This window comes from Mastigoproctus giganteus, unplaced genomic scaffold (assembly GCF_048544385.1).
Source record: "Mastigoproctus giganteus isolate SK-2022 unplaced genomic scaffold, ASM4854438v1 scaffold_16, whole genome shotgun sequence".
Lineage (NCBI taxonomy): Eukaryota > Metazoa > Arthropoda > Arachnida > Uropygi > Thelyphonidae > Mastigoproctus > Mastigoproctus giganteus.
The window spans coordinates 2,375,500-2,400,933 of NW_028328293.1; the positions used below are offsets into that span (position 1 = coordinate 2,375,500).

Here is a 25,434-nt window from a genome sequence, read left to right on the forward strand (position 1 = left end):
CTCATAATTATGGCTAAGGGTTTGCTTAGTTGCTTTGCCGCCTCCTTTAATATAACTGGATAGATCCCATCCACCCCAGGTGTTTTTCTTATGTTTAACTTCAACAATTTCTCCTCCACTTTGCTTTCAGTTATTCCAAAATCATTAAGTATCCTGCTTCAATTTGATAACCTTCTGCCATTTTCAAACCTTAATAATTCCTCATGTGTGAATGTAGATGCAAAATACTCATTCAGTTTGTTTGCTATCTGAGCAGGATCATCAACAGTCGAACCATCGATGTCAAGTGGACCAATCAGATTCATCCCCTTCCTTTTAGAGTTTATATAAGTAAAGAAATCCTTGCTGTTTTTCTTAGCATCTTTTGCCAAGGATTTCTCGTAATCTGCCTTCGCCTGCCTAACCTCCTTTGTCACCTGATTACAGACTAGCTTATATCTGCTATAGGCTTCTGAGTCGCTTGATAATTTATATGCATCCCATGCATTTTTCTTCTCTATTACGAGTCTCATTAGTTCATTAGATAACCATTTAGGCCTAAACCTTGAACAATATTTCTTAATAGGTATAAAACCTTTAGTAGCTTCCACGATTAATTCCTTGAACGCTTCCCACTTAGAATTTACTGTTGGTAACATCGTCAGTTGATCCCACTGTACAAAATTTAAAAACTGTCGGAGAGCACTGTACTCACCTTTACGTAAGCAAAAACCCTTTCCTTTACACCCCTGATGGTAATTAAATCTTTAAGTAAATCCCACATCAGTACACTGTGATCACTGCCACCTAGTGGTTCCTTTATCTGCAAATTCTTAATACAAGAATGATCACTGCTGATAACCAGATCAAGAGTAATACTTTCTCTGGTTGCCTCTCGAACATGCTGCTGCAGAAAACAATCATCCAATAAATCCACAAAAGTCTGACTAGTGTATGAGTGACCAACCCACAAGTTCCAGTCAATATCTGGGAAGTTAAAATCCCCCATTATAAGACATTCCGATTTACTAGCCCACTCTATTTCTCTGTACAATTGTTCATTGTACTCATTCGAGTCATTAGCCATATAACACACTCCTACTCTTATTTTTGCTTTTGCAGTGCTTATGTCACACCAAACTTAATCAACAGTGCACTGTTCATCTATATCAACTGGATGCACTTCTTTTGATTTTATGTTTTTCTTAATTAACAGCATAACACCACCTCCCTTTCTATCCTGTCTATCCTTTCTGTACACATTGTACTCCCCAAATTCCAGTTCAGCATTCCTTATATCTGTGTGACACCACGTCTCTGCTATCCCAACAATATCTGCCTTTGATGTCTTGACCAACACTTCAAATTCATCAAATTTATTTACTATACTTCTAGCATTGGTATACATGCAAGCATACATGCTCCTACTAAGTTAGAAGATAGAGAGCCATCTACCCTCCCCCTCAGTGAGCAGTCAGAGAGAAAACTGGATAACGAATTACAAAAAACAGTTCGCAAAACATCAGATGGAAGCGTGTTTAGAAGACCTTTATGCCAAACACAATCGAAAGCCTTTGAGATGTCAAGAGCAACTGCATGTGTTTCAACTAACTTTTCCATTGAATTTGTCCTTAAATGGGTAACATAAGCCAGAATATCACCAGTGGATCGACACCGATGGAATCCATTCTGGCAATTGTTGATCAGATGGAAGGTTTCTAGATAGTTGGTGGTTAACTGATTTCTCCATTACTTTAGAAAGAGTAGAAGTAATTGCAATGGGACGATAATTGAATGGGAGGGATTTGTCACCCTTTTTTGGTCCTGGCTGGATACAAGCAAATTTCCAAGCAGAAGGATAAACACCTTTGGAATAAGAAAGTGAAAAAAGTCGGCAGAGAACTGGAGTAAGTTCAGGAGCACAGATTTTGAGAAAAAGTGGGGAAATACCATCAGGTCCTGGAGCTTTCTTAATATCAAGATTGGTCAAAATCCTTCTGACATCCTTTTGAAGGAAGACCACAGGAGGTATTGAATGGAACGTGCTGGGAATTGTGGGAGGTGTTTTTCCAAGATCCTTAATACATGAGTTGGAAGAAAAATGGGATGCTAGCAGGTCAGCTTTATCCTTGGCCGAAGTGACAATAGAACCATCTGGTTTTGATAGTGGTAGGAGCAGAGATGGGCAAAAGTTGCAGCGAAAGCTTTGGCAAGAGACCAGAATGCTCGGCTACCATTAGGGCAAGAAGCAAGTTTTCTACTCTTAGTTAGTTCAAAATCTAGTTTGGACTGATTAATAACTGATTTACAATTGTTGCGAGCTCTGGTGTATTCAGAAAATGAAACTGAAGAAATGGAAACAAGCCAATCACGATATGCATCATTCTTTTCTTGAACAGCCTTAGCTCATTTATTGGAAAACCAAGGTTTATATAGAGGACGAGATTTTAAGGTGGAGTGTGGAATAATGGATTCCATTCCTGCAAGAATAATTTCACTGACACGAACTGAGCAAACGCTGACATCAGGAGTTTTGAAACAGTAATCCGACCGAGGAAAAGAAAAATATAAATCTTGCAGGTCATCCCATTTTGCATTCTTGTAATGCCAAACTACACGAGATTAGGAATAGCCATGAGATAAAGGCTCTATTGGAGAAGAGACAAACACCAATTTGTTATATGAGGTGCCTAAAGGACCGGTCACTTCGACTGTGTACTTAGAAGTGTCGTTTGTGAGAAAAAGATCAAGCGTGTTGGGTGTATGGTTGGAATTGTCTGGTATTCTTGTAGGTAAATGAATAATCTGTGCAAGGTAGTTAGAAATTGAAAAAGCCTCAGCATCTAGAGCAGCTGGGTTGGTGTGACTAGAAAACGGAAGCCAGCTGGAGTTCTGAACATTAAAATCACCAAAGAAAATTACTTCACAGTTAGGAAAGTTGGACCGGAGAAAGTCAAGTTGCAAAGAGTTCCATGTGATTAGTGGAGTTGCGAGAATGGTAAAGACAACAGATGGATTTGACAGAATGAGGTAGAGATTTCAAGCTAGAGCAGATCGAAAAGAGGTGATTCCAAATTACCAAGTGTCTGACAGAGAATATCGGAACGGACATATGCAAAAGTACCACCTTTGGGGTGAAAGGAATCATACAGTGAATAATTTGGGCAACTGTGATGAGCAGTGTTTGAATCAACCAATAACTGTGATTCTGTCAGAAAAAGTACATGGGGTTTGGCAGACTGTAAATGGACACCACTGGGATTAGAACTGAGACCACGTATATTTGTGAAATGAACTAGGAACTGTTTAGGAGGTTTAGATCTTTTTGCAGACAAGTTTGCTCTATTAGTTTGACAATTCATGGTGTATTTCGTAGTAAGAAAAAGTGTGTGTGTGTGGGGGGGGGGGACATGCTGTAAGAAGTAATGAAATTGTTGAATAAGGCATACACATGGTAAGAATATACCCAGATCCTTAACGTAACATGGCTTCGACAATGCCTATTCTACTCCATTTGAAAAATTCTACCCCATGAGCAACCAGGGCAAAACTGATTAACAAGTTTCTCATTATGTACTCCCTCTCATTTTGTCTGGGCAGGATTGCAAGCACCTTCAATTTCAATTCTAACTCTCAATTCTCTTAAAATTGGTTTGCACGTTTTAATTAAATCCTCAAATCTCCTTTTTTAATATCATGAACTATTTGAACATGTTACAACAAATAGAGCAATATTTGTTTCATGGGTAATAATGCACTATTTTTGGATAACACACTATCCAACAGGATATGGCTAGTTCACAACATGCTGAATGAAAAGGGTAATAGCAAATGGAATAATCATTTTTTGTTTTTGACCAGCTGATGGAGCATCCTGCTGGGAGAACGTTCTCAATGAGATTTAGTCAAGATTTTACTGGCAACCTGATTAGTTTATCCAGGAGTTGCTGGGTAAAAATACACACTAGTCTCTACTAGAGATCAATCTCCATAATGCTCACACAAGTTACTAATGATTATACAATGTGTTTTTGTTTTTATCAACTTTCATTTATTTGTTATTGATGTCCTTAAGTTTTAATAAACTGGAAGTTGTACCTGCTAGTTTTCCTTTAATTGAAAATCAGTTAACATAATGGTGGAGGGACAACATCAATTTTGCACAGAACGAGGTTGATATCAATCTCATTCTAACTATTTTAAGCAGTGTACAGTTTCTTGTTAATAAATTGCTATTTTAAATTTCATTATAACATACCATAATCTTCTCCTCTTAGAATTTCTGGCGCAATATAATTTGGTGTCCCACAGAATGTACAAGTAGTATCACCAGGTCGAATTCCTTCCTAAAAGCATGTAGGAGTAATTAAATAAATGCATAGCATATACTATTTGTAAAAAAAAAAAAAAAAAGGGGAATATACAAAAAATCTTTTACAACAACAAAAAAACTTCATTATAAAATTCTATAAATTATAATAATCTTCCAAATCCGATTACCATTACATATGTATCCTTCATCAAACCAAAATATACCAATATGTTTATAATAACTATTAAAATTAAGAAAGTAAGTTTAAATTTCATTATAAACAATCAACTGAAGGAACCCAAAAGTTTGATAATTTTTTGCTCATTAAAAGCAACAAACCTTCAGTTTTTTCCCTCTCTCCCAGAATTACAAGACAAAATGTAAATTTTATGATGCTGCCTTCTCAGCTACTAAAGATCGAAATGAATTTTCATTTATTTACAACTAACCCATAAAATGAGATGGTCTGTTGTTTGTGTCTAAAATAAATACAGATTATAGTGAAAATAAGCTGATACGTACAGAAGTACAATATTTTTAAAATTACTAAATAGATAAAAATAAAGTTATTATATTTAAGAACACATTTTATATAATGCATCTCTCTCTCTCTCTCTTTTTTTTTTTCTCCAATAAATTGGAAGGATGAATTTGTCTGTTTTGCTCTAGGATTATTGCATTCATCAATGTATCATGTGGCAATAGTGAGTTCATCACTTGCCAACAGTGTGGATGAATATCTAAATATGAAATGTTAAATGTAACATTTTTTCCTAGTACTATAAATTTATCAGGTTTACCAGCCATTGTAATTTTGTTCAAAATGAATAAGCTATTATGATTGTCTATGCACATAAACTACTAATGAAAGCTAAAACTGTGAATCTGATAGGGAATTATGAACTCTCATGCAGTGCTTTTATGAATGTAACATTTTTTTTCAATTCCTCTTTCAATTTTTTCAATTCCTCATGGTTTTTCATGAAAATATCTATATCTTATATCCTACTAGATATATAATGGAAACTGCACCCTCAGTGACTTAGAGTTAGAAACATGCTGGTTATACTCTAGGCACATCCACATAGACCAAAGGAGTTAACATTTATCAAGAATATTGATGTTAACAATGTATTATGAAATCTGGAATTGAATAGCAGTCAACCTAAATGCATAATTTACTATTCTTCCATTTTGAAGGTTATATCAGAGCAACCAAATGGGGTTTAGAGGGGAACAGATATCCTGTGTGTTATCAGACGCTCAACCTAAAACACTGATGGATCCAATATCTCTCTATTAGAGAAGATTTAGGAGAAGTCCGGTTGGCATGTCTCCCTAAAATCCACTCATGCACACCTTCTCGATGGTAAGCCCTGTTACGTCACTTAGGTGGCAACGAACGTGTAGAGTGCTTCTCTTCAAGACGCCTGGTCAGCATGAAGAGGAAAAGACCAAACCCTCCAGCATATGACAGCACAACAATACAAATGGCCCTCAGTCCCCAGGAACTTTCACTCTCCCTCTTACGGCAGCGAGAGAATCAGGGTGGAAGCAGAGGGTGCTAAGAATCTCTGGGTACGACCAGGTTGCCATGCACAGAAACTGAACTTGGCCTGTTATAACGTAAGATCACTCATCGGTGAAGACAGGATATTAAAGCTGGAAAAGGAATTAGAAAATGTGAATTGGAATATCATCGGTTAGGCTGAAACAAGAAGAAGAAATGAATCATAAGTTTATTAAGTGTAAATCTGCTGTATACCAATGGAAACAGTGAAAGGAGTGAAGGTGGAGTTGGGTTTCTTGTCCATAAAGATTTTAAAAACAACATTTTGGAATTCAAAAGTACATCACCAAGGGTGTCAAGACTAATACTCAAGATTTCTAAGGGGTACAAGCTAAAGATTATAATGATTTATGCACCAACATCGAGCCATGATGATGAAGAGGTTGAAGAAATGTACACCGAAATTGAGAGTCTTCTAGATGAGCAGAAAACCCACTACACTATTATTATGGGGGACTTCAATGCTAAGGTTGGAAAAAGACAAAACAGCGCAGAAAGGGGAACTATAGGAAATTTTGGAATTGGTGAAAGAAATGAAAGAGGTGAAAGACTTGTGGAATTTGCAGAATCTCAAGGACTGTCAGTAATGAACACTTTTTTCAAGAAAAGGGTGAACAGAAAGTGGACATGGAAGAGTCCAAATGGATTAACTACTAATGAAATCGACTTCATCCTCACTAACAGAAGATATATTATTATTATTATTAGCTATATGGTGCAAGGAAGCCTGAGGCTTATGCTGCACCAGCAAAAAAAAAAAAAAAAATTCCTGAGCCATCCTGAGAGAGAGAGAGAGAGAGAGAGAGAGAGAGAGAGAGAGAGAGAGACAAAAGGGAATCACCAAGAAAGAGAAGAATGATGATATCCAGCTCAGGACCCTGGGTGTGCCATGCCCATACTCACCAGATGTGGGCCCCTGGGTTGTATAACTGTGATTTATGGTAGTTACACAATTAGAAATTTCAGAAAAATCATTAATCAGAACACATGAAATTTTAGTTGAAAAAAGATTTCCATAAGTGTTTTCTTATAAATTCTCAGCATGATGAAGCCATAACTTCAAACTTAAATGGATGGCATTCACTACAACTTTTATGTGCAATAAGAGGGGGAGCCAGACGTGTTCAAAGCCGCTAAGTGGATTTTCTTATTTATTTATCTTTTATTTTTTATTATTATTTTTTTTTATGTGAACCCCAAACACGAGAGGTATTAGAACCTATAGTACTTAGTACTGTGCTTGGGTTGGAGGTTGAGAAGACGAAAGAAGATATTTGTTGACATTGGACTTGAACTCCTGTAGATTGTAATTTTCAGGAAATTAGCATTAGCATTAGTAGAGGCATTTGATGTAAGAAATCAAGCTCATGCAGCATCAGCAAAAAAAAAAACAAAACAAAAAAAAATAAATAAATAAATAAATAAAAAATAACCACTTCCACTTCACCCCTCTGTTCGTTCGAAATACCTGTCCAGCTGAGCCTAAAACTTATTTAGGCTATCAACTTCCACGACAAGGGATGGAAGTCTATTCCACCAGCCAACCACCCGCTGGCTAAAAGCAAATTTCCTCACATCTATCCTCACGTATATTGTGAATGATGTTACCGTCCTGAATAAGGTAAATGTTGGAAGTGATCACAGAATGGTAAGATGTACACTTGATTAGATGTAGGAAATGAAAGGAAAAAACTGACTCGAGTAAATAATACAAAGGTCTTTGAGATAACAAAAGAGGAGAAAAAGCAGTATGTACTGGAACTTAAGAACAAGTTTGAGCTTCTGCAGACTGCTCAGGACCAAGACATTGACGAGGAATATTACAGCTTTCTGAAAGTGATAAAGCCCAAGAAACCTATAGGGAAAAAGAAATCCAAAGAAGAAAAAATTAGTCAAGAAACACTTGTCATGATGAACCGAAGACGACAAATGAAGAGCAAGAAAAACACTGACAGGGAGAAAATTGAGTATACCGAGTTAGGTAAAGCCATTAGAAAGAGACTCAGAGAGGAAATAAGAAGATTTAACACAAGAAAAGTAGAATAAGCATTAAGGGAAAACAAAGGATTTAAATCAGCAGCCATGAGCAGTAATACAGAAAGACAAATTATACTGAAACTAAGAATAGCGATGGTGTACTTTTAAACAGCAGAGAAGGCATAATTCAAATAGCAGAAGTTTACTATAGAGAATTATACAAGGAGCAAGGGAATGATGCAGTAGGGAAGATGGATTGCAAAGTAGCAACACATACGACATACCCGATATTCTTCCTGATGAGGTAGAACATGCATTGAAGAAAATGAAGAATCAGAAAGCCCCGAGGGAAGATGAAGTTACTATAGAGTTGTTAAAATTGGGAGGAAGAGACACAAAAACTGGCAAGGCTCTTCACAAAGTGCATTAGAAAAGGTGTGACGCCTAAGCAGTGGAATAATGCAATCATAGTTTTGCTGCATAAGAAAGGAGATAAATCAGAAATTGGAAATTATAGACCAATTAGCTTGTTTTTTTTTTTTTTTTTACCCACATCTACAAGTTGTTCACAAGGGTCATTACTAACAGATTAGAAAGAATACTTGATGAGAATCAACTGAAAGAGCAAGCTGGCTTTAGGACAGGATTCTCAACTATGGAGCACCTTCACGTAATATCACAGCTAATGGAGAAAGCAAATGAATATAAAACACCATTATGCCTGGCATTTGTGGATTATGAAAAGGCATTTGACTCAATACAGCATAAGGCAATGTTTCAGGCACTGGAAAGACAAGGCATAGGTGAAATTACTAAGAAAATAACAGAATGGTACCCAAGAGGAGCTAGAAGAAAACTTGGAAAACAAAGGCGGAGATGGATAGATGAAATTCATGAGTTTGTGGGTAGTAAATGGATGGCCAGTGCTCACAACAGAAGGAACTGGAAAGTTGCTGGAGAGGCCTTCATCCTGCAGTGGACTGAAAATGGCTGATGATGATGATGAACCAAATGGGAATGATGCTTGGACCACTACTATTTCTTATTTTCTTAAATTATAAGGACAGACATGAGGTCAATATTTGCAGAGGTGACGATTACGAGGGTGATTAATCACCCCGTCAAGCAATACTCCTTCAGGAAATGAATCAGCTTCAGGGCTGGTCAGATAAGGCAACTCTGTGTTAATTCTGCAAAATGCAAGATTTTACATTTGAAACTAACAATTCCAAAATAACTTATACACTTGGTGGCGTTGATTTAAAAGCAATAGAAAAGAAAGGGATCTGGGAGTTATGATATAGGCAGGCACAAAGTTCTCTGAACAGTAAAAAATACTGGCAAGGAAGGCTGAAGGTATTCTATTGATGATTCATCAAACATTTGCTTTTCGAGACAGGGAAGTCATGATCCCACTTCATAAGGCAACTATGAGACCTCCCTCTTGGAATACTGTGTTCAAGTATGAAGGACACAAAAAAAAAAAAAAAGATATTGATCTTCTTGAAAAGGTCCAAAGAATGGTTGTTGTTGTTGTTATTTGGTTTTTAGGAGCATTAGCAACTAAGGCCATATTGCTCTGATGATATGCGGTGATCATTCCCTGACCTTTCCACATCCTCCGTATTTGGTAGTCACGGGCTAGAACCCCGGTCTAATCAAGAAGCGTGTGCTACGCACTGCTGCTCCTGCCCACCTGGCCTCGGAGGCGCCCCAAAGAATGGCCAATGCTCCTTGGGAGAATGGCTAAACTGAACCATGAGAAAAGACTGAATATGTGGGTTAAAGAGATTGGTACCAAGGAGAGGATCTGTACAAAAAGTAATGTACACTGCACATATGCTGCTCACTCCATATGACTGCGTGACTAACATTTACTGGGATAATAATTTGAAATGTAACCTTAACATTAGTGTGCTTGAAACAGTTCCTTTATTGAATGTTCGTGTATAGGCTTTTAAAAGTGGATGGGGATATTTCTTCAGATCAGATTGCAGTTTCTGATCAAAAACCTTTTTATCAAAATTGAAACTTTATGTGTTTGAATGCTGACACAAATTTGTGAATTGCTGCAGGAAGTGTGTGGTGTCAATAGTGGATTGTAGCATGATTTCACATTGGTGTCAAAGGTTTTGTTGAGGTCAAACCAGTATTGAAGACAAGCAACTCAGGTAGACAAAGTATCTACATAGTATTAGTGGTATCCACAGGCAACACACTTGGCAGAATCTCTTGTCCACAGATGGATCTTGTCCAATGGAACTGGAATACCAAAACCATCTGTTCACCAAAATTTAACTGAGTTGTTACAAATATAAGAGGTCACTGCCAGATGGATGCCACATTTGTTGCTGTCAGACGAACAACAATTGAAAAGAAATCGCAATGCAGTTACTTGCATTTTACCGACAAAGAAGATGAAGAGTTTCTAAAATGCATGGCGATGATTGTTAAGACATGGAAATGTGATGTTGAACCTAAACTAAAGTCAAAATCAGCTCAGTGGAAACACCCATCTTTGCCATGCACCTCTAAATGTCGCTAGCAGCAATCAAAAGCAAAATAAGCAGTCATCATGGCCTACAATTAGAAAGGTATTATTGCTGCTCATCACATGTCACTGTCACTTGGAAGGTCAGTAACAGGAGACTATTATGCAACATTAATCCCAGGGGCTCACATCTGGTGAGTATGGGCTTGGCACACCCAGGGTCCTGAGCTGGATATCATCATTCTTCTCTTTCTTGGTGATTCCCTTTGTTTTCTCTCTCTCTCTCTCTCTCTCTCTCTCTCTCTCTCTCTCTCTCTCTCTCTCTCACGATGACTCAGAATATTTTTTTGGCTGGTGCAGCATAAGCTTCAGGCTTCCTTGCACCAATGGCTAATAATGATAATAATTTCTTCATCAGAAATTATGCCAAAAATTCATCAAAGTGGCCACAGATGTTGGAATCTAGTGTGCTCATAGTCCATGACAATGCAAAGCCTCATATCACACTGTCTGAACAGCTTGTTTTCACCAATTACATATGGAAAGCACTACCTTGACTCCCCTTAAAGTCGAGATATGAGTCCTTGCAATTACAATCTATTCCCCATGCTCAAGGAACTGTTGCACGGACAAAGATTTCTGCCTTTAGAAACACTGCATTTACATCACAGCTGCACTGGGGGCAGCCATGTTGTAAATGCATCAGACAGCTTAATTCAGCAGACAGTTATATATGCACTCAAAAATTACCCAAATGTTGTTGGAAGCAGTCAAAGCATGAAGGAGACCACACTGAAGGTTTCTAATGTAAATTACATTATAAAATAAATTCATTTTAAATTAACTGCTTTCGTGAATCACTTCTGGGATAACCCTCATAATTATGGTTTATAAGGCTGTAATGAATGAAAATTTCATGGTATTAATCATGATAGAAACATAGGACATAAGTTCAAATTAAGGGGGAAGAATTGTTGACTGGATTGTAAAAGTTTTTTTTAGATAACAAGTTGTTTAATGATTGGAATAGGTTGACTCCATGGGTAGATGGTTTGGGGAAATTTAAAAACTTGCAGTTTTAAATCAGTACATATATATGGGATGAGGAGAAACACCTAAAGTAGCTTCTCCCCCAAACCAATTTGCATAAAGCAAAACCTTTTGATATCCTTGGACTGTATGGCTAATAATACTAAATGTCATTTCAAGTGTAAGCTATTATTGACATTTTAGCATGCTTCAGTGATAGAGATATGTGATAAATGAAACATTTTGGAGAGAGAGAGAGAGAGAGAGAGAGAGAGTTGTTGTTGTTGTTGTAATTTGGTTTTTAGGAGCATTAGCAACTAAGGCCATATTGCTCCGGGATATGCGGTGGTCATTCCCTGACCTTTCCGCATCCTCCATATTTGGTGGTGACGGGCTCGAACCCCGGTCTAATCAAGGAGCGTGTGCTAACGCACCGCTACTCCTTCCCACCTGGCTACGGAGGCGCCTGAGAGAGAGAGAGAGAGAGAGAGAGAGAGAGAGACCATAAAAGTGAGAAGTATTGCTGGCAAGCAGGGCTGATGCAAGGTTTAGCACTCACAACAAAAAAAAAAAAAAAACCTCTTCCCACCCAGTTTATGGCTCATATTTTGCAGTTTTACTTGAAAAGAGTACCATTTAAAGGTCAAAGGACTGAAAAGGCATCATTCAATATATCAAATTTAGGAGACTCCATTGTCCATATTTTTTTAAATAAGGGTAGGTGGACTAGAACCAGGGTATGTCTGCCGGGAGCCACTATTAATGATGTCACCAACAGACTGTCAGATATTAAGGGGAACTGACAACAGACTGTCAGATTTTAAAGAGAATATTATTATTCATTTGGGGACTAATGACATTAAGCATACACGATCTGACGATTTGTTAAACAAATATAGGACCATGCTGAAGAAATGTTACGAGTTAGGTCACAATGTCTATGTGTCTGCAATTCTGCCCAAGCATGATAGGAGGGATTACATGCTGAAAGCCTTGTGGATTAACTCAAGACTTGAAGGACTCTGCTGCAAGGCTTTTGGGAAGAAATTTCTATCAGCCTGGCCTGTACTTGTAGGTAGAATGTTTTGTAGGGACGGGATACATTTAGACAAAGGTGGTGCAAAGGTTTTGCCAGTATTATTGAGGATACCTTAAAGGTTCAGGGGATCTGATAGTTTGGGGGAACAAGAGTAATATAGATACGTGTTTATTATTATTATTAGCCATAGGGGGCAAGAAAGCCTGAGGCTTATGCTGCACCGGCCAAAAAAAAAAAAAAATTCCCTATTACCCTGAGAGTGAGTGAGAGAGAGAGAGAGAGAGAGAGAGAGAGAGAGAGAGAGAGAGAGAGAGAGAGAGAGAGAGAGAGAGAGAGAGAGTAGAAAGGAATCACCAAGAAAGGGAAGAATGATGATATCCAGCTCAGGACCCTGGGTGTGCCAAGCCCATACTCACCAGATATGAGCCCCTGGGGATATAGTATGGGTCAAATTAACCCTTGCACATACCACAAGAGTACTTGTTTGTTATCGCACAACATAGCAGCAAGATGTTCTGAGGGCAAAAGCGTTTCAAATGAGCGGGTAGCAAATGCCAGGGAGGCAAGCTTAAATAACTTTAAGGGGTGTGTAAGGGTAGTTAACTATACGAGAACACTAAGTCTTAATTGTTTATACAGTAATGTCAAAAGTGTTGCCAATAAAATGAGTGAATTCGAACTGCTGGTTAGGACAAGTAATGCTGACATAATACAGGCTTACAGAAACGTGGTGCCACCCAGAGATAAGAGACAATGAGTTTCAGAACGGTATGTATAATGTATTTAGGAAGGACAGGGAAGATAAAAGGGACGGTGTGGTCATGCTTCTTATCAAAAGTAGCCTGAGTGCAACGAAAGCTTCCCAGATTCAGATGTTTCGCATGCCAGTTTAGAATCTGTATGGTTTGAAATAGTTGGAAGCAAAGGTATAATGAGAGTGAGAGTAATCTACAGGCTAGGTGATTGTGAAGATTATGATGAGAGCTTCTACATGCAAATGGAATGGGCAAGTAAGCGTGACTGTCTTATTATGGGTGACTTCAATTTGCCTCTAATTCACTGGAGCAAATGAGAAGGAAACTCCACATGGGGACAAAATTTTTAAATCAACTAGATGATTGTTATTTGTATCAGGGAAAAGACTACTCTAGACCTCATCATCACCCATGAACCAGATGACATAATAGGGCTAAAAGTACAGGAACCAGTAGCAGGAAGTGATCACAGAGTTCTACGGTGGACGATGAAGATAGAGGTAGCAGCAGTTAAGGGCAAAGGAATGGGTTATAATTTCAGGAAAGGAAATTAAGATGCCTTAAGGTGCTACATGGCCTTTATTAACTGGGTAGATATCTCACAGACAGTGAATACAATGGAATTATGGTATTCATAATTCATCTTTAAAAAATTAATCACAGAAGCCTTGAATGCTTATAAACCATTAAAAAAAATACTCCACAATGAGGATTCCAAGTTGGATGAATAATGAAGTTGCTAGATTACTTGAGAAGAAAAAGACACCGTTGAAAAGTTACAGAGCAATAAAAAGTACTGAAGCCTATAACAGTTACAAAGAAATCTGTAATAGTGCCACAGAAAAGGTTAGGCTGGCAAAGGGTGAATATGAGAAATTGCTGGCAAAGAGTGGGGATAAGGAATTCTTCACATATATAAATGCAAAGAAGAGAAGGACAAACCAGATGGGACCCTTATGTAATGGGCATGGGATAGCATTAGATACCTCAGCTGAAGTTGCAGACGAACTCAACAGTTACTTTGGATTGATATTTACAGAAGAAAAACCCTTCACGTCAATGTGAAATTCTGGGAGTGAAGTTGAAAAAAATGTAATTAATGATGTTGAAATTTCGTACATTTATTTAATGAAAAAACTTTTGAGCCTACAAGCCAGCTCCTGGGGTTGATAGCATTTACCCTATAATCATAAGGGAGGTGGCAAGTGAGTGTATTGAACTCACATTGAGGCTAATTATGAGAGCATCACTAGACTCGGGAGTAATTCTGTTGGATTGGAAAAGTGCTAATGTATCTCCAATACATAATGGTGGTTACAAGACTGAAGTGAGAAATTACCAGCCGGTTAGTCTAACTTCAGCAGTAGGGAAAATCATGGAGACTATGATCAAGGGAGGAATTCAGGATCACTTAGGCAGAAATGAAATTCTGAAGGGTATTCACAGCATGGTTTTGTAAAGGAAAAATCATGTTTAACTAATCTGGTTAGCTATTTTGACAGGGTCACTCAAGAGCTGGACTTAGGGAATAATTTCAGCATTGTTTATTTGGATTTCAGCAAAGCATTTGACTCAGTCCCACATGAGCGGTTACTTTATAAGCTGGAACAGGTTGGAATCACAGGGAAAATCCTTAGATGGATAGTAGGATGGCTTCAAGGCAGGAGGCAGATGGTTGTGATAAATGGTTATTCCTCAGATTAGGTTGATGTAAGAAGTGGGGTTCGCTAAGGATCAGTATTAGGACCATTGATGGTTTTGAATTTCATAAATGACATCGATGAAGGGATAGAGGGCGTGATGTCTAAATTTGCAGATGACATAAAGATTGGTAGAGTAGTTAATGATTGCCACCAAGCAGAGCTTCTTCAGAATGACCTAGATAGACTTCAGAGATGGTCAGAAAAATGGCAGCTATGCTTTAATCCAACAAAGTGTAAGGTATTGTACCTGGTAAACAGTAAATCCAAAATAACTTATACACTTGAGCTAAAGCCGGTAGTGGAGGGAAGGGACTTGGGTATTACAATATGGTCAGATATGAAGTTCTCCGAGCATTGTAGGCAGGTTGCAAGGAGGGCCCATGGTGTCCTATCGATGATTTATCAAACTATCACTAGTAGAGATAAGGACTTCATAATCCCATTATATAAGGCTATTGTTAGACCACACTTGGAATACTGTATTCAAGTATGGAGACTGCACTTAAAGAAACACCATTGTTCTTCTTGAAAGGGTCCAAAGACGGATAACTTACTTGGTGAGATTGGCAAAAAGGCATCCATATGAGGAAAGACTTTGAATATGTGGGTTACAGAGCTAGGCACCTTAGAGGAGACTTGATTGAGGTGTTTAAGGCTCTGAGAGGATAAGCAAAATGAATAAGGATGAAATTTTCACAGTTATAAATGATTCTAGAACTAGGGGCCATAATTTCAAGTTATGGGGTGAGTTGTTTAGACTGGATTGCAGGAAGTGTTATTTTAGCCAGCGAGTTATAAATTACTGGAATAAGTTACCTATATGGGTGGTAGAGGCTGACAGTCTGCAGAAATTCAAAGGTCAGCTGGATAATTACCGAAGGGAGGAGGGAAATGCACAGGTTGTCCATTTCCTTTTCTCTTATTAATTTTTATTATTATTATTATTTTTTTTTTTTAAATTTTCTTCTTATTATTACTTTTTTTAATTTTCTTCTTCTTATTATTTTTTTAATTTTCTTATTATTATTATTAATTTGTTTGGGTATTAAGAATATTAATTCTTAATTATATTTAAATAAGATTATTTAAATAATATTCTTATTATTTTATTTTATGTATTTTTTGTTATTTTATTATTATTATTATTTTTTTTTTGGCTGGTGCAGCATAAGCCATAGACTTCCTTGCACCGTGTGGCCATTACTAATACTAATACAAATTTTTATTTATTTATTTTTTATTTGAGTAAATATAAACAAAATAAAATTTATTAACAAAAAATAACTGCCAGTAATATAAACCTATAATTACAATCACAAGGACTTTTCTAGTTTTAGCACATTAATCATGTTTGAGCATAAATAATTTTGAAAACAACTGCTCTGCAGATTTTATCACTTAAAACATTTCCTTTGTGTGATATCATATGATCTTTGTCATCATAAATTTTGAACTAATGCATCAACTAATGCATTGTTCTCATCCAATACTTCCAATTGTTTTGGGGAGGCAAAAAAAGTTTACTACTTCAATAATTCCAAAAAAACCTTATTGTGTCTGTATTACAACTGACGACATTGGACAGCTAAATTTCACATGTGCAAAACATGGTATGAAAGCCCCACGTCTCAAATTTAAGATTCACTCCTGCAACATATGAGGGCTGTTCAATAAAAAATTAATCATTTCCCCCCCCCCCCTCCACAACATACTTTTATTAATCATCCATATTTTGATGGTCTTTTTCAAAGTAGAGTCCCCATTTGGTGAACTGCACTTACTCCAATGTTTCTGCCATTCTTCAAAAATATGATGGAAGTCATTTGTTGACTTCATTGGAAAATCACCTCCAATGTCTTTACAACTTCTGGCAGTACAAAACATTTTCTTTGTAGCTCCGTCTTTAACTTTGGAAATAAAAAAAAAAATCCCAAGGTACAACAAGGTCAAGGCTGTAGAGTGGATGAGGAATACATTTGACATTAATCATGGCTAAGTACTCTACGACAGTATTGAGTAATGTGAGGTCTCACACTGTTGTGATGCAGCATCCACCTGCCTACATGCAGTTGTGGTTGTTTGCAACGAATGTGATTTAATGTGCAGTATAGTTCTGTGGTAAGATCCCATAACAGCTATATGACGTGGCACAACATGCTGGTAAGCCATTCCTTGAATGTCAAAAAAGGAGATGACCATAACCTTTGCTGCAGAAGCTACAACTCCTTCTTTTTTCAGTGTTGCCGATGACGTAGACTTCCAAACACACCTTTGCTGCTACTCTTGGTCAAATTAAGCCAAAACTCATCTGCTGTTATCACCTTGTAGAGAACCTCACCATCTTCGGTAACAATATATTGCAGCTCCTGACAAACCTCCACGAGAACTTGCTGTTGCCCAGGTGTGAGTAGTCTTGGAACCCAGTGTGCCCAAATGTATCATATGCAAATGGTCATTGAGAATACCACGCATTCTTCCTACTAATACTGTCAACATCTCTGCCTTTTGCCTCACTGTTATATGACTATCTTCTCTCACAATTACAGATGCAGCTTGATTTGATTTGATTTTGTAGTTGTTGGCGCATCGGCTTCTGTGGCCATATTGCACCTCCCAAGGTTTTTGCAGTACTTTGATCCAAGCCCGAGGCGGGAATCGAACCCGCGACCTTTGGGTTGCCGGGCAGGTACTTTACCCACTCGGCTAGCCCGGTCGGCACAGATGCAGCAATTATGGTTTCTGTGGTGACACCAGTGGTTGGAGTTCCGGCACCACAGATCTTTAAACGCTCTAAACCACCTGCGAGCTGTGTTTAAGAAAGTGTAGATTCACCATAAACCTCCTTTAACATTTCATATGCTTCAACTGATGTTTTTTTTTTTTTTTTTTGAGATGGAAACAAAACTTAAGAGCAGCATACTGTTCCTCACATGCCACGTCCATTGTTACGTAGTCAAAACTGAACAAACATAAACTTGAATGACCGTCAAGGTCACACCATGCACGAGTCAACTGCACAGTTTCTATATGATGCAGTTTGGTCTGGTCTTAAATTCCACAGCTCAGATAGAAATAGCAAGCAGAACAGTTGCTCATGAAAAATAGGATTTCTTTATTGAACAGCCCCTGTATTATTATTTCCTTTGAATACTGATACTATAATTATACCCTTGGTTTTGCATATCTTTTTTTATTTAAATTAAAAAAGATCTAATTTATTTAGCAAGTAATTAGTAAGACTTTCTCCTGCTGTTATCTATAGAAATTCATGAATTCCTAAGCTTGTATTTGCAGTGCACTTCTGATATCAGGTGTGTAGTCCAATGTGATTGAAAAATATTTTGCATTGTATATATATTTTTAAAATGGAATCTTGAATATTTTTCAGAGTAAAATTACTATTTAGCAATGTAAGTTTTTACCCAAATAATAATGCATTTTTGCACCTTTTTTTTATGCTACATGACTGAATCAAATAACTCAACAAGTTTGAATAAATTACTATTATCTGACTCAGTTTATCTGATGACTCATGCAAATCTAAATGCTGTTTTACTGAAAATTTAAATATTTCTATTATCCCTTTTAAAACTGCCCACCAAATACCGCTTGTTAGGTTCATATAGTTTTTCATTTTTGTGGCCAACAGTAGTTCTGATTTTAAGAGAATTCTTAAATTACTTTGTAGTTGCCTAATTTTCTGTAATAATAAAGTTACCAAATTTTTGTTCATCTTTTCTTCTGAATAAATTGAATCAATCCTTTGGAATAGTCAAAATTCTATAGGAATTTCTCACTTTATCTGCTGTTTTGTGACCAAGTAGCAGGATTATTATCATATTATTGCACAAGGGCAGAAGATGCTACTAATGGTAACTCCTTTTGTTTAATTGCCCCTTGCGTCACTGATGATTACAATGGATCTGGACCATCCAAGGAACTTCACATACATTTGAATCAACCTGCTGCTGCTTCTGCTTATTTTTGCACATGCCATGGGTTGCAAAGGACTGGCATTGGCATACAATGAAGCTGGAGGATCTTCTGATGAGTCAATCTGAGTCAATACAGCAAAATGGATTGTTAGACACCAAATAATTAGTAAATTAATATCACAAATTAAAACTCAACTTATCTAGTAAAATCAAGTTGCTTGTGCTCATGTAGTTTAACTGCATCTAACAAGTTTATAATTCATGAAAACTGCAAGTGCAACAAATCAAGGGACATGGTACACTATGAATATTATTCTGGTGAAATATCTCACCAAGGCTTAAAAATTCTAGCTCCTTATCTTTATTAATGATGTGCATATAAAACTAAACAAGCAGCTATGCCAGTGCAGTGTTTATTTTACTAAACTAAACCCATAAAAATTATAAAATCAATTTAAAATAGACACATACAGAAGACTTACAAGATAAGGTTCAGCAATCTTGATATGAACAAAAGTAAGCTTCTTGGAATATATAGAAGCCACATACATTAATAGGATTACCAGAATAGCTTTCAGAATATATTATACAAAACATACAATAGACATAAGATGCATCATATAAAAAGAAAAAGTGATATACAATATTGTTTTAAAATTTAATTTTTAACAATATTGTATATCTCAAACAATAATGATACAATAAATAACAGTGCTATAAGAAAAGGAAATAAATAATAATGGTACAACATATAACAGCAATGCAAGAAAATAATTAAAAGGAATTTTTAAATAAATGTTGAGGCTACACAGAATGACCACTTCAACTTTTACTTAAATATTTCTGATGCTGTTGTTTTTTTTTTTTTTCAAAATAATTTTTTTTACAAGCATCTCCAATCAGTGCCTTGCTTACTGCTAGCCCAGCTGGTGAGATAATTTTAAATGTGATGAACATAATAATGATACGTGCAGAATAAAGTTAAATGCATTTATTAATTAAAGAATGATTCAATGATTCGGCAAAGTACAGCCAAAGAGAACAGATATGCCAAAAATTTGTTGCTGGTCCACATCCTCCCATTATACAAAATACAGGGTGATTCAAATTTCACACAACCCAAAATGAAAGAGCTAATGAGCAAAAGAGATCATTTTGGTAACGATACGAGAATTTCTTAGAAACATATCGGTGGCAACACACACCTCTGCATGCAGAACAATAGCTATAAGGTTACACTTACAGCAAATAGTAATAGAGGTTTGTGATGCATGAAAGCAAGTGTATGAGTTTATGCAGCATTGGTCAAGAAAAAAAAAAAAAAATTTTATTTTTACACAACCATTCCCTCTAAATGTTTGTCCAGTTCCTCCTTGAATTTATTTAACCCAGTGCTTTTTTTGGGACGGTACGCAATGGTATGGCATACTGGCACCTTTATTAACAGTGACGTGTGACATTTGGATGCAGTGCACTTCGAAATTTGTAATATTCCGTAATTTTTTTTCACATGTTTGCCTACTATTCAAAGAAGCTTCAAATTATTTAAATAAATTTGCATTTTTTTTACTGTCTTTATTGTTAAGATATTAACGAAATAAAACTGTATAACCATTTTTATAATTCTAAATTACTCAGTCGGACCTCTATTTAACTAAGTCCTTTTATAGCGAATTATTTTGAATTTCCCTTGGAAGTTACATTTAAGATAGTTTCCGTTGAGCGAGAAAATTTTCATATAGCGAACAGATTAGGAGAGTATATACTCGGTATGCACTGTTTGCATTTCTTGCCTTCAGGCAATTTAGGCAATTAGTGCTGCTGCACGAATTAAGAGAGCTAAAGGGATTACCATTCTACAACTTAGTGATACCTGGTAAAACCTATCCGACCACCAGTCCCACTTACGGAGAAGTCGCGCTGGTCAAGAGTGAGCAGTTTAAGGTATCTTTCTCACTCTGCGCAGGATAGATAACCACTCTCACATTTTTTTTTTTTTTTTCTTACTCTCTCTCTGCTGGCACCCCGACTTACATCTTCCTCTTCACTGTGGGATTAAAATTATTTAAATATTCTGTAATTATTATTATTATTATTTATTTATTTCTTTTTTTTTTTTCATTTACTTAGCTTCATTTTTTTTTTTTTTTTTTTTTACTCGTGCTCTGTTCTGACACCTGGGATGTGGACTATCATTGGTGCCAGACAGCTCTCCCTTTCTTTTTCTTTTTTTTTTTTTTTTTTCATCCAGGGAATTTATTTTATTTTATTTTTCTTATTTTATTTTATTTATTTTTTTATTTTTCTTATTTTATTTATTTATTTATTTTAATTTATTTTTTATTTTTATTTTATTTATTTATTTATTTCTTTCTTTCTTTATTTATTTATTTTTATTTATTATTATTATTATTATTATTATTTTCATTTTTTTTTATTTTATTTATTTAATATATTCTCTTTTTCACCACGGGGAATTATTATAATTATTTATTTGTTTATTATTATTACAGTATTTTATTTTATTTTTATTTTTATTTTTATTTATTTATTATTTATTTTTTTTTTTTTTATTTGCACCACGGGAAACATATTTTGTTTTTGTTTTTAGTTTATTTAATTTTTATTTATTATTTTTTATTTTTTTTTTTTCCCTCTCTGGAGTGGGTCCCCAGAGAAATCTGGCCCACCTTTTGGCAACATCAGGTGGTTCAGAGTCTCGTATTGAGACAGTATGTGCACCCAGAATCATCTATCCAGGTGACTGATGCTTCTGGGTAGCCAAGAGGCCAGAACAGAACAACAGAACACACACACAATACACACAAACCGACGTCACACACATCTGGCCCATTTGTAGTGATACTGTTCTTCACAGAGATACGAGGCGGAGTTGAATTCACGTTCTAGGAGCCGCCCTTTACAAAAACACATGTCCACATTTACCACTGCCATTTTCCCTATCTCTGTTTACATGGTTATAGCACCTGAATATCCAAATGACACTGACATTTTGGACAGTTTCAAAAAAAAAAAAAAAATCAAATTTAAGAACTAGTGACAATACCGATGACGAGAGAAGGAAAACGAGGACAACGAAGGTATTAATCCTTCTAAACATGAATTGTTGGAATTTGGTGAAAATGAAGTTAGAAAATTGTCAATTAGGTTCCAGTTAAATGCAATTCGGGGATACCTAATTAATAAGAAGGTTTTGGAAGAATGAAGCAATTGATGAACGCTCTGAGTATGATACAAATTTCATCGAGTGAATGTGAACGAGGATTTTCACAAATGAATCTAATTGCCAGCCCAACCAGCGCTTCGTTCATGAAAAAAACAGTTTCTTAAAACCGTAGGCCCACCGCCGACCCGCTTCGATCCAGCAAAATATGTTGATTCATGGCTGCTTCGGAAACGTCATTGAGCAAGAGACACACAAACAGGAAGAAAAGAAGTCCGCATAGGGTGTCTGATGAGAACTTAATGAAAATTTGGAATATTCTACAAAAACTTTATTTATGAAATTATTTTTACTTATGTTATTATTTTTTACTTAATTTACTCACATTTTACTTATTTTTTGTATATACTTGAATAATAAATTTATGTTTAATAAACTGTTAATACACTTAATTTGTTGTTCTTATTCTAAAAACATTACTACTAAAGTAACAATATCAGGAAAAAAAATTTGTAGAGTACTTTTCATATCCTTATAATTTTCAATTTTTCCTGATAGCAAAGAATCAGTAGCGGCACCTATTTTTTTTACAAAAAAAGCACTGATTTAACCTATTAACTTCCACAACGACAGATGGAAGTTTGTTCCAGCAATTAACCACCCGTTGGCTAAAGGCAAATTTCCACACATCTATTCTACAACTGTCTTTCCTCAATTTCAATTTATGCCCCCTTAGGTTCGTAATCTCACAGTAGAAGAATTCCATCAGAATTCAGGGTGCTCAACCCATTCAAGGCCTTATACACCTCAATCAGATCATCTCACAGGTGCCTCGTCTCCAGCAGCTGCAATTTCCAGAACTTAAGCATCTCTTGGTAAGAGGATCCCTTCATTCCCCTCACCAATCTTGTTGCCCTTCTCTGTACATGCTCAAGCAAATCTACATCCTTCCTAAAATGAGGCCTCCAGACCAAGGCGTGGCCTGACCATTGCCTTATAAAAAGGGACAATCACCTCCTTTTCCCTGCTAGCAAAATTCCTGTATATCATTGACAAAATCCTATGACCTACTCTTGCAGCCTGTCTGTATTGCACAGAAAACTTCATATCTGACTGCACAATTACTCCCAGGTCTTTTTCATTTTTTACCACCCTAAGTGTAGTGCCACACAGTTGGTACATTCCTCTGGGGTTACTTCTACCCATATGCAGTACTTTGCATTTGTCAATGTTAAACTTCAGTTGCCACTTCTCAGCCCATCTGCCCAAATTTTCTAGATCCTGTTGCAGGAGCACACTGCCATTACTGTCATTAACAACCCTGCCAACCTTTGTATCATCTTCAAACTTCGACACTAAGCCTGATATACCTTCATCAATATCACTGACAAATATACAAAACAAGAGTGAGCCCAACACTGAACCACGTGGAACTACACTAATAACGTTAGTCCACGAAGAGCAATGCCCATTGATTACCACCCTCTGTCTTCTCACATTCAACCACCCTTTTATCCATTGTAGCAACTTACAATTAATGCCATTCTGCTCCAATTTGTACATTAGTCTTCCATGCACAACAGTATCAAAAGCTTTCCTGAAACCCAAGTAAATGATATCAAAATTATTTTTTGCATCCAGTTCCTTTGTAACCACATCATAATATCTGATCAAATTTGTCAAATAAGACTTTCCCTTAAAACCCATGCTGTGTCTGAATTATTGCTGCAATCTTGTCTAGATTATCCTGCAATGCATCTTTAACCAGTGACTCCATTATGTTACCCGGAACAGAAGTAAAACTATAAAAAAAAAAAAGTAAAGTGCAGCCATTATCAACCCACTGCAGGATGGAAGCCTCCTCAACAATTCATGCTGAGGGAAATGGACCATAATCTGCCACGCTGGTCCAGTGCGGGTTGGCAGATCGACCGTATTCAGCAGTCAGGGGCTTGAACCCCGGTCTACTCAAAGAGCGTGTGCTACTGCACTCCCGCTCCTGCCCACTCGGCTACGGAGGCCTAAGTTAAACTAACTGGTATGTAATTACTCGTGTCACCCTTCGATCCCCCTTTATGAATTGGGGATACATTTGCACATCTCCAGTCCGTGGGGACCTCCCCTGAGTCCAAGGATGCTCTCATAATTATGGCTAAGGGTTTGCTTAGTTCCTTTGCCACCTCCTTTAATATAACTGGATAGATCCCATCCACCCCAGGTGCATTTCTTATGTTTAAATTCAACAATTTCTCCTCCACTTTGCTCTCAGTTATTACAAAATCGTTAAGCACCCTGCTACAATTTCATAACCTTCTGGCATTTTCCTTCCTTAATAACTCCTCATGTGTGAATGTGGATGCAAAATACTCATTGAGTCAGTTTGTTTGCTATCTGAGCAGGATCAACAACAGTTGAACCATCGATATCAAGTGGATCAATTTGATTTATCCCCTTTCTTTTAGAGTTTATATAAGTAAAGGAATCCTTGCTGTTTTTCTTAGCATCATTTGCCAAAGGTTTCTCGTAATCTGCCTTCACTTGCCTAATCTCCTTTGTGACTTGATTACCAACTAACATATATCTGCCATAGGCTTCTGTGTTGCCTGATAATTTATGTGCATCCCATGCATTTTTCTTCTCTGCCACGAGAAGAAAAACGCATTTTATTCACGAAAAAAAAAAAAAAAAAAAAAAAAAGAACTTGTTTCATGTTTCTTATTTCAGACTTATTTTATGTCCGAAATTGTGTTTATAGTTGAACAATTTTTGTTCTAAATAATATGTAGAATTTCTATATATATATATATATATATATATATATATATTCAACATTATTATAATATTATCATTAGAGTTATTATAATTACTTGATTACATTATCTGATCAGCAAAAGAATTAGATAAATTCTAATTTGTGATATTTTGGTTGCATGAATTTCTGATCACCCTTTACTTCTCAAAAAGCCACAGTGGTGTTCATAAACCAGAAACATGCCATACAAGTTGCTTCCTCTCCATACAAACAAAGATTTCTTTTTGCACGTAGCATTACTTTTTTTTTTTCTTTTCTTTTCTTTTTTTTTTTATGAATTTGCTAAAGCTGTATAAATCACAAATCTAGCCTTTCACAGAATACTGTTTCGACCAGGGATGTACAGGGACAACTTCCCCAAAGTTTCAACTAATATTCCCTCTGTCTTAAACTTGCAATCATATTACAGACTTTTAGTGCTGTTACATGCCATTTCTACAGATCACCACAACACTATTCTTCGGAATTGGCATCTGCAATTACACTTTTTCATAAATCACTCCAAGTCAGAACATGAACCAATCATTACATTTGTGATTTAACTTCAAACTTGCCAAACTTACATTCTTTTTCATTGTTTCCTCCTACTTTTGAATTTCCTAAAAGTTACAAACTATGGAAATTAATTATTTCTTTCAAAAATTTTTT

General features: G+C 36.4%; 1 protein-coding gene across 3 annotated transcripts in view; it reads right to left on the minus strand.

Moving 5' to 3' along the window:
• The window catches only part of aPKC (protein kinase C iota type), a 424,352-nt gene that overhangs the window by 124,554 nt on the left and 274,364 nt on the right, over window positions 1-25,434 (minus strand). For all 3 annotated transcript variants that reach the window (XM_090389406.1, XM_090389407.1, XM_090389405.1), the window contains one exon: window positions 4,238-4,325. In XM_090389406.1, the coding sequence (XP_090245532.1) occupies window positions 4,238-4,325 (88 nt within the window). The remainder of the gene's footprint in view (window positions 1-4,237; window positions 4,326-25,434) is intronic.